This window comes from Tachypleus tridentatus, chromosome 8 (assembly GCF_004210375.1).
Source record: "Tachypleus tridentatus isolate NWPU-2018 chromosome 8, ASM421037v1, whole genome shotgun sequence".
Taxonomy (NCBI): Eukaryota; Metazoa; Arthropoda; class Merostomata; order Xiphosura; family Limulidae; genus Tachypleus; species Tachypleus tridentatus.
Window position 1 is genome coordinate 120,928,422 of NC_134832.1, and position 11,156 is coordinate 120,939,577.

General features: G+C 35.4%; 1 protein-coding gene across 2 annotated transcripts in view; it reads left to right on the forward strand.

The window, feature by feature from the left end:
* LOC143223357 (tyrosine-protein kinase transmembrane receptor Ror2-like) overlaps window positions 1-5,895 on the forward strand; it is an 87,344-nt gene extending 81,449 nt beyond the window's left edge. Inside the window, exons 9-10 of one of the 2 annotated variants that reach the window (XR_013012873.1) lie at window positions 219-2,202; window positions 4,453-5,895. Coding sequence is in view for 1 of the 2 variants with exons in the window: in XM_076451243.1 (XP_076307358.1) it covers window positions 219-1,408 (1,190 nt within the window). In the remaining variant the exon portion in view is untranslated. Of the gene's footprint in view, window positions 1-218 lie in introns of both variants that reach the window. The other variant, XM_076451243.1, reaches the window with a different exon arrangement.
* The last annotated feature ends 5,261 nt before the right edge of the window (window positions 5,896-11,156 follow it).

Genomic DNA, 11,156 nt, shown 5'->3' on the forward strand with positions numbered 1-11,156 from the left:
AGTGCTTACAATATTTCTCCTGGTTCTTCGCTTCTTACTCCATTCTTTGATTGTTCACAACTTGTTAATTTTACCTGTGATTTCAAGAGACATGAATAGGCGAATCTTATGGCAACAGTTATCGATTTCTTAGTAATGTCTTATAAAATTGTGGTAATTTTGTTCGAATTTTCATGAAGTGATATATGTTGTTTTGTTTTTTTTCATTTATCACCCAGAAAATGCTACTATTGAGGAAGAAACCAAAACTGAACTCCTGGACACGTTTGAACCTCCAGAAGAGCCCGTTTTTACTCCTTCCTTTATTCTTATCGTGTGCGCTGTCAGTTTAACAGGTGTGGCTATTATCCTTGCCATTTTCTTATGTTGTAGGCGTCTCCACAAGTTCCAAAAAGGTTACAATGCCACTCCTACCGCTGAAGTAGAGATTGACCTGGACAGACTTCCATCTAACATGTCTTATCATAAGACAGACGTACAATTAAATCCCAAATTGGAAAATTTAGAATACCCTCGTAATGACATAATTTACATCTGTGACATTGGACAAGGAGCTTTTGGTCGGGTCTTTCAAGCTAAGGCACCGGGTCTTGTTAAAGGAGAAGAATTTACCATGATTGCAGTGAAAATGCTTAAGGAAGAAGCCTCAGAAGATCTTCAAACAGACTTTGAACGAGAAGCGTGTCTACTGGCTGATTTTGACCATCCTAATATAGTCAAGTTGCTGGGAGTCTGCGCAATTGGTAAACCTATGTGTTTGCTGTTTGAATTCATGGGGAAAGGGGATTTGAACGAATTTCTCAGATCTTGTGCCCCAAGCAATTACATTGTTCGAACTCCAAACTGTGATATGTTTAGTGATGTCAGACTGAGTCATTTGGACCTCGTTAGCTTAGCTAAACAAATCGCAGCAGGAATGGTATATCTGTCTGACCGTAAGTTCGTCCACCGAGATCTAGCTACCAGGAATTGTCTTGTCAGTGATGACATGGTTGTGAAAATCTCAGATTTTGGTCTTTCTCAGAAAATTTACACTTCTAACTACTACAAGGGTAACGAACATGATGCTATCCCAATCCGATGGATGCCCATAGAGTCCATTCTATTCAATAAATTCACAGTGGAGTCAGACGTTTGGGCTTTTGGAGTAGTCTTGTGGGAGATATTCTCCTTTGGTCTACAACCCTATTATGGTCTAACCCACGAGGAAGTGGTCAAGTACGTTCAGGAAGGCAATATTTTGTCAAGTCAGGACAACACTCCCGCATCCATCTACAACCTGATGAAGAACTGTTGGACCAGAAAGCCTAGCAGCAGACCCTCATTCAAATTCATTTACAAAACGTTGACAGCTATTCATGATGATATGGCCAAATACCAAGATAAAGTTCTGAGAACCCACGTTTAGAGACCTGATGTTTCTAAGTGTCCATGGGTTTATAGTTCCATTCACTGTTGTTTTAGTAAGGTTCTATTCATATTCGTCCCCTAACTTAATATTACCCACAGTTATGTAGAGATATGATACTTTTTCCCTTTCTTCAAAAATGTAGCGTTATATGAAAAAAAAGAAGTATTTAAACTTTGTCCTTTCTCATTAGCGTCTTGGCGTGAACTTTTGAATTACATGGTGAAACAAACCGCTTTCTCAGTCTAACACCAACCAGGAAGTTGTTTTATTATTTTATGAGTAATATGGGGTCAAAAGAAAAATAAGGTTATCAGAATGATCACACAGTTACATAACATCTGTTTTCGAGTTCTTGGTCACATGTTCAAGAGCTGAAGTTTCGCATTACAGACCAAATGGATTTTGTAAAGTAAACAAATCTGTCTCTATGTTACACATTGTGTCATTGCTTCATTGAGCAAAGTGAACCTGCAGGATTTTCTCGTTGCTCAAGTGTGTATAGTTATTGTATTTGTAACATAAACCCTTCATAGTAAGACGTCAAGTTGTCAAATGTTGGAGAAAATTAGCGACAGAAAAAACAAACATTGTATTGTTTCACAGAAATTCGATTAGCCAATGCTGCTCGTAATACCATATTTAAAACTAAAAAGAAAAGACTACTTTAAGTATAATTTCAAGTTGTTCAAGAATGTTTGATTTCATTATTAGCTTTCATCTGAGATTTCTCTCTGCCTGATTCCTGCATATAGGAGTTATCAACGAAAGTAATAGTGAAAAATCAGTGAAAGGTTTGTCTCAGAAATAATTTCAACGTACGACGTTTTTTACCTTAATTTAGAGTACAGTTTTTTAACCATTTTTATGTTTGCGTAAATTACACCTTAAAATAGTTTTGCTGAAATACTTTAAATGAGTGAAACTGAAGTATTTAAGGAGATAAAATCCAACTTACTGTAGACGTTTCAGTTGTGACGCCACAACGTATAGTTGACCCCATTCTCGTCTTATGTAGGAGAGACAAGCCCCCAATTTATTTATATTAGTGAACGCTGACATCAGTGTAACGTAGGAAGTTAAATATTATATTACCAAAGATTTGTTGTAAATTGTGTTTAAGTAAAACAATTCTTTACAATAATATTACTAGGAAGCTCTGAAATGATCTGTATTCATTGTAAGATTTACTTTTATGACTCCCCAGAGTTTTTACAATGAAACAATTCATTTCCGAGTTCGTTTCTTGTCTGTAGCTATACTGAGATTACACCTACTAGTTTTTGTTTTGTTTTTTTAAATTTCGCGCAAAGCTACTAGAGGGCTAACACCCACTAGAAAATAAGTCTCATCTCTTATGTTACGCCTGAGAAAAAGAGAAATGTCATGCCTTGCCAAAAGTGTGTGTGTATGTTTTCTTACAGCAAAGCCACATCGGGCTATCTGCTGAGTCCACCGAGGGTAATCGAACCTCTTTTTTAGCATTGTAAATCCGCAGAGTTACCGCTGTACCAGCTGGGGACTTGACACAAAAGAAAGAAAGAAAAGTTTATTCCATCAGCCTAGATCTTTTATACCAAAATAAAAAGGGTTTATTCATATTGATGTGTAACTCAACCTTTTACACTCCATGGAATTGCAAAGTATTTGTAAAAAAACTCGTTGTCGTTAGGCCTAAAGTTCGGGCCTGTACCACAGTATGATTTATAAATATGAAGTACATTGTGTTAAAGAATCTCAAAATTTAGTAATATTAATAAAATTACAGTGTAACCCCTCTAAGTGGCCACCCCTCAGATTCGGTAACCCCTTAAAAGCGGTCATTCAATCACAGTCCCTTTTTTGTTTACATAATCCCTAATTATGTACAGTGGAACCAGGCCAGTTTGTCCCAGTCCCGAAGGTGGCTGCTTTAGAGGGGTTCCACTGTATACATTTACTGCATGTTTCTACGCACTATCGGTTGGGAACCATGTTCGTAGCCTATTATAAAACATAAAAAGAGTACTTCGTATGAGTCTATATTTTGAATGGGTTTCCAGTACTAACTGTATTCTGTTGTGTGTAAAGTATAATGTTAAAACGTAGTAATAAATTTTATGTATATTCAGATGTAGAATTTTTATAATGGTGTAAAGGTCAGATTATAAAAGTGACTTTTTCTTCCTTTGTAATTGGATTTTATTTATAATATATTTTATTTGTATTTTTGATAACTCGACTGCACTTTTATTCACATTATCTAAAATAGTTTTACTGTTTTTTTTGTATTGGTCACACATTATTATGGAAATAAGCTACCTTGAATAGGTTGCGAAACTAGATTCAACGGGTTGTATGTCACTCATGTAAACAGTCATTTTCAAAAGAACCCAAAGTATTACAACCGTAATTTATACCATACCCTTGTTGTAATAAAATTGCATGTACTTACTTATTTAAAGATGTCGTTCTTCAGGTTCAATTTTCACGTACAAAAGGTAACCAACCATATGTATAACTGTACGACAGTAGTAGCTATATATATACGAAATATATTGATGGAATTTGACTTGAATATAATGTTGACTTACACACAGAACCTTAACCCTAAGTGTATATAGCCGTATTTGTAAATAATTTGACAAGTTTAATTAAAACACAATGCATAAATAGTTCTAGTGTTGTTATGTAGACAAAGAAATCACACTTTTGTAAACATCTCTATGTCTGATTGCTATGATCTTTTTGGGAAATTCTGTGATGTCAAATGTGATTAATATGAATTTTATTTATAAACTTTGCCTCAAGTTTGCTACGATATATAGATGTACATAAGCGTAAACAAAGCTGGTTGGATGTATAGTGAAGTCCATTCAGTTGTTTCGCCCTAGGATTGTACTGTGCGTATCTTTTTCATGACTTATTTCACTGGGATAAAGAGTTTCCATACTTAATGTCGATAATTCATCAATTGTGAAATTTGAGATTTAGATCATTGACCTAAAACAAAAACTGCGTTTTTTAAGCAGTAACTACAATTTTTTTTTATCTTTCCTCTACAGATCTTGCAAGTGATGTTATAAATATTCTTGTTTCGTTAAACATCACCATATTGGGCGTCAACTATTCCCTTATAGCAGTTAACAGCAATCCATATTAATGCATGATTCGGGAGAACTGTAAGTGACGTAAAAATTGTCTTTGACAAAAGATGGGGATCCGAAACTGCACGGCTATCCAGTTTCTATATATGTATCTTTTCTTTTCCACATTGCTGAGTTGATTTACAGCATCAGATAACGCAATATTGGAAGGCAAGTTTGTCGTATTCACCTAAGAAAAATGTAAGCACTTAATGCCCAATATGGCGGAGTAAAGAGGAAACCACTTGACTTTGTTTTCATGTCAGCGCCAAAAAAATGAGACATTGTTTTAGCTATGATGGTTCCTTGTAGATATCATCTGAACATGCCATAATTTGTGTGCATATTGAATTTAGTTCTTGGAGACATTTTCAAAACTGACAACGTTTTTCTCCTAATAGCCAACTGTTTCAATGTTACGACGCAAAATGTCATTATGTCGCAAAATCATTTTTTATCAGACTTGGTTCACGTTGACGTTAAACCAAGTACTTGTGGTAGAAACGCAGTGACAAAGTTTTTGACTTGACGTTTAGCAAATATTACAACATGTTAATCTAGTTCTACCCGGTTTGAACTTGTGTACATTTCTGTGAAGTTTACACTGCATATAAAAATGTTTTTTTAAATGGCCAACTAACCATGAGGAACTGACTGAAGTTTAGGGAGGTCCAAAAACTAGACGCCCTATAAGTAAGTTCTCTTCTAGGTGGAATTCATCTGCTTTTAAGTAACAGTGTACCATGGTTCTTCGTCAGCCTTTGTGTTCCATGCTTAGGTATTGTTCAAGTATAATCGTATGTTAATCTCAAACGGATGAAAATTAAAATTACTAGTATACAGTTCTGAGGTAACTGATTTATGGACAATTCTGTAGACTGATTATTTTGACTTCTTTTTAATGAAAAGTAGTTATTATTTCATCATATGTAAATTGCTAGTTCTTTGTAAAGATGTAAGACACCGTGCGCTTTGTTGGTGTACACTTAGGGCAAAGTATTTATTTATTTTTAATGCGATATTATAAGTTATTGAGTTTTGTTAATTTTTAACAGTTTTGGATAAATATTTAGAAAAAATAAATTTACTTTTATCCCCTGATTTAAAGAAAATAATATACTGCGAGATCTTTTTATGTGCTTTTAGTAAGCAATATAAATAAATATGCAGGTAATGTTTCCATTAGCTTTGATCTCCAGCTTTCTGTTATCCGAGTAATGATAGTTATAAAAGTTGTGCTAAATAACGCACTTCTTTGTATATCGTAAGGATATTCGTATTGTTCCGCAATCGAGTTTTTGCGTGGTTTCAGTCTGTAGTGATTGTATTTGTGCGCATTCAATAAACTTTTTTTTATATAAATTTTTGTCATGATGTTTTTTTAAAATCATAAACATAATCATTATGCAATCTAAATCGATGAATGTCATATGAATGTTTCATTAACAAACTTTCCCATTATTTAATATGACAACTACTGTGGTTTTCAATGAATCCGTCTCTCTATGTTAATTTTCGGATTGTCGGGAGTTTTACCTTATCAGATCATTTTTTTTTTCCTGAACCATTGTAATGGTAATATTATGATGACTGACGTTTGACAGGTTAACTTTTAAAACATTAATGCTGTTAATATTATAGTAGATCTTGGTAACTATTATGGAATACCATGTTAATCACGAGACAAATTAATATGCACAGCAAATAAGAAAACATTAACAATTATTCCCATGAAGAAATTTAATTAGCCAACAAAGTTGTAATTTTGTAAAATCAATATAACTTGTATCTAGTTAATTTGCATGAGTTTAGAAAACTCATCAACACGCCATAATATTCAGTTGGGGTCCGGCATGGCCAGGTGGGTTAAGGCGTTCGACTCGTAATCTGAGGGTCGCGGGTTTGAATTGCCGTCGCACGAAACATGCTCGCCCTTTCAGCCGAGGGGGCGTTATAATGTTACGATCAATACCACTATTTGTTGCTAAAAGTGTAGCCCAAGAGTTGGCGGTGGGTGGTGATGACTAGTTGCCTTCCCTCGAGTCTTACATTGCTAAATTAGGGACGGCTAGCGCAGATAGCCCTCGAGTAGCTTTGCGCGAAATTCAAACAATCGGGTGAAGTGACTTTATACTGACGGATATATTGGGTAGGTTCGTTAAACAGAATATTTGAAAGATAAGGTATTTTGGAACAGTGCTGGATGTATAGTGATTGTAACAGCCGTAAAGGACAGGAAGTATAACACGCTAATAAAACAACTTTTATTAAACACTTAACAAACGAAACACAGTGTGTGTGTGTGTGCGCGTGCTTGCTCACGTCTGTTGCTTCTTCACAGAGTCGAAGAGCTCAATCTCGGATGAAAGGCAGTCAGTTTAATTACGTGAGGGGTTTCTATGTAAAACGAAACCTCGCACATTACTGTTCAATGTCATTTCACATTTGATGGGCCTTGATTTCTAAATATCGTATAGATAAATTATGACAAAGAGAGGATATTCCCCTAACTATTCACAAGATTGCGTGTAGCAATGTTTTCCACGAGCAGTAATAGGCATCACCTGACTTTGAGAATAACAAAGAAAAAAGATATAACTCGAGACAAGATTAGGTGAATGATTTTCTTGACTGCGTGTTATGTGAAAAATGTGAACATATTCAGAATCAAACATTAATATTATATGTTATATTCCTATGCTACAAATACAAGACATACTATCGGCATTAATAGTGACAAATCTGTATCATGGAGTTTATGCAACAGTCGCGAATTTTCTACGTCTCGTATGTATTCCAAGATTTTCGTGCGTTGGTCGTAGTTCTTGTGAATGTCACTAGTACTATCCACCTTACATTCTTTATTTTTTTATATTCAATATTCATACTAACTTATTCATTGAACTTTCAACTCTTTTTATATTAAGTATTTTTTCAAACATTTTCATTTTTCTAGGTGGCTATGAAACAAAAATTCATGATTCAGTCCTATTGAGAGTTCAACTTATGTTAAAAAAACTCGCTGTAAGTTTAACTTCTTTTCACATCCCTTTATTCTCTGAAGGTCTCAGCTTCTAATCCCCGTCACACCAAACATGTTCGCCCTTTCACCCGTGGGGCGTTATAATGTCACGGTCAATCCCACTATTCGTTGCTAAAAGAGTTGGCGGTGGGTGGTGATGAGTAGTTGCCTTCCCTCTGGTCTTACACTGCGAAATTAGGGCGGCTAGCGCAAATAGCCTTTGACCTTTGAGAGCTTTGCGCGAAATTCGAAACAAACAAAACCCCCCACTTTCCCTCCTTTCTTCGATAGCACAGCGGTAAGTTTGGTGTTTTATAATACTAGAAATCTGGTTTCCGTGTGCGTAAATGACAGAACAGTGGTAGTCCGTTGTGCAGTTTTGTCAACAACAAAAAATGACAACAACACTTTTTTTTAACTGTTTGACTTTTTTCCACCTGATAAACAAATCTTCGTCAAAATTATTTTTACTTTTAGTCCCAAATTCATTTTGTTCTTGTTGTTTATCTTGGTTCTTTGAGTTCGCTTTTGTACTTGCAAACTTTTTTATCTTGCTAATGTGTGCAGACATGTTTTTAATTCTGTGTCGGTTTATTCCACGGTATACATTAATCTCTAATGTTCTGTTCTTGTCTTTGTTTTGTAAGTGTGTGTGGCTTGTAACAATAACGTGCAATATTGTACTACAGTATCCTGTTTTCTATCTCGAGTTTGTAAACCCATTTAGTTTTTATCAACGACAGTCACACTCTATCTAATGAAAGTCTAACGCCGAAACTTAGTGAAACTATATTGTTGTGACTTCAATTCACTCTATTGATTTTTTGCCTTCACTTTTCTATATTCTTTAGAACGTTTCTTAGACTCCTTTTCATTTCAGTCGTCACGTTCCTTGCGATCGACCTATAGGATGAAAAGATCAGATGTGGCTAGATCTTACAATTCGCAGCTGATCATGTACTAACTTGTGTTGCCTTGTGTGTTATTTTACATTATGTTTTGTGATAATAATCATACCAAGTTAAATGTTCATGTTTTTTTAAAGTTTTTTCTTCTATAACGCGCATGCGTATAATTTGCAATTATTGGTTTCTTGAAATAGATTTGTTTGTTTGTATTCGTGCGTTTCATATGAAATGGCCGATTGTATAGGTAAAAATTAAAATGCCTTATTTTTAACCAACACTTGTTTTATTAATCAAAACTCCTTTTGCTGTAATGGTTTTCTTCCAACGGGATACTAATGAAATTGTTTTATCTCTGTCTCTATACAACTGCGTTATACTGGAGACAATAAACTCTTCAAAGGCTTCGGCAACAGTCTCCTGATTCCTCAGTGTTTTGTTCCGGATAAAAAAGCTCCATGCGTCAGAAAAGGTGATAATTAGTTGGAGATAGGTTAGGTGAGTATGGTGGATGCTCCAAAATTTAATACTTTAATATTCTCAATTTTGAATTGGTGATTTGCGAGGTATGGGGTCCGGCGTTATCTTACAGCAGAATCGGCTCATGCCTGTTTACCAATGATGGCTATTTTGAGGTTACGTTTTGATGCATTTTATGAGTGTGTTGGCAGTAAGCTTGTGCTGTAATTGTCTCACCTGGTTGCAGAAATGAGTAATGGATAATTCTCTCTGCAGACCACCATACTCTCGTCATAAACTTTTTTGGGTGCAAAGGTGGTTTCAGCACATGTCTTGGAGATTCACGTGCATCTAACCATTGTCCTGACCTCTTCCGGTTCCCAAACAGGATCCACTTCTCGTCGCAGGGAATGATTCGCTTCAAGAATGACTCCCTCTTGTTCCTTACTAGTTTCTATCCTTCCGTCAATTCGTGCGGTACCCATTTGTCCAATTTTTTAACCTTTCCGATTGCAGCCAGGTAACGAGAAACAGTTGCACTGGAAACTTTTAAATCTGCTGCATGTGCCCGAACTATCGTTTGTTGGTTATCTTTTACAATAAATCTCAATCTTTCTTCATTCACAACAGATTGAGGCCTTCCTCGGAGTTCATTCTCGAGGTTCATATCACCAGAACAAAATTTTAGAACAAGCGTCGAATAGTCCGTTGAAAAGTACTCCCTTGTCCAAATGCCAAATTCATGTTTTAAACGGCCTTGGCTGCATTTTTTTTTCAATTTGAACTCATTCAAAAAAGTAGTTTCTATTCTTTTTAAGATATTATCTTGTATAGGATTCCTAAGAAGCACAAAAATAATTATAATACAACCTGCCATGACAGACAAATGAAAATCACGGCATTCTCGTCAGTACTGAATAGCATACAATCAAATTACTGTATACAACTTATCCTAATCGTAGTCACTGTTCAACCAAGCAAATGTCGGTCATTTACTATGAAATAACCTAATTGTTGAGTACAAAGATTCACAAAGGTCTATGTGTTCTCTGCCCACCGCGAGTATCGAAACCCAGTTTCTATCGTTGTAAGTCTGCAGACATACCGCTGTGCCACAAGTGGGCCTCGAAGTAGGTAATGAAATGATAAAATGTATTTTTTTCGTAATGGTATAATCAGTTGTATTTCGTTGTCTTTCATTGCCAACAAAATATTATAGTTGTTTCTCGAGAATTTGATTAATATTGTTAATCAAAAAACGTAAGACCTTTTAAGCCCTAACGATATTAAAGGAAGAACTATACTGTGTTATTAAGCTTCAGAGAGTCAAAGATCTAGTTGCTGTTACGGTTTTCAAATTCTGTAATTACAGCTCTCCCCTGTCGGAGTTTACCGGAGCGAATAGCGAGAGCGACATCTGCAGCCCAGTATGCCTCAGTCGTGTTATTGTTCACGCTTACATGCATCAAACATATGTCTTTGTGCTTCGTTACACTAGGACGTGAAAGGTGGAAAGAAACAGAAAACTCCTTCCACAAAGATAAAATGATTTTTTCACATTTTCTTGCTGAATCTTTGTTTTTCTTGAGGGTATATTTTTCCATTTCCAAAGTAAAATACTGTTTGATTCGGTATGTCTTCAGTTTCTCCTGTCTTGGATATTTTAGAAAGAACGTACACTTATCTCACGTTTTTATACAGTAACTTTGATTTTAATACTTTTCAAAAAGTGAATATATATATGTACATATCTAGTTTCGTTCGTTTGTTTATTATGAAACACATTACACAACGGGCTATTGTGCTCTGCCACCACGGGTATTGAAACCCGGTTCTTAATATATATATATATATAAACATATAAAGAGAAGGGATGCTGAATATATTATATCAAAAGACTCTGAATATGTAAATCAGCAAGACACGTGACAAGCACAATATATTCATATAAAGTCACAGTAGAACTGAATGTATCAGAATAACATTTTTGGATAATGTCTGTCGTTGCGTAGATGGTGTGATGCCACATAAAACTGATCGATTTTTGGAAAACTATGTAACAGAAAATTCCGATCTAAACTATCTTAAAGTCCATAAGGATATGTTCATATAGTGGATTACGAACTGGAAAACCAACACTTATGGATTAAGTTGTACATCACCCACAGCAAGCAGTGCTACATGTTATAACAAGTGAAAATCCATGAACAGAAAGGTAAGCGACAAAAACCGTGCAC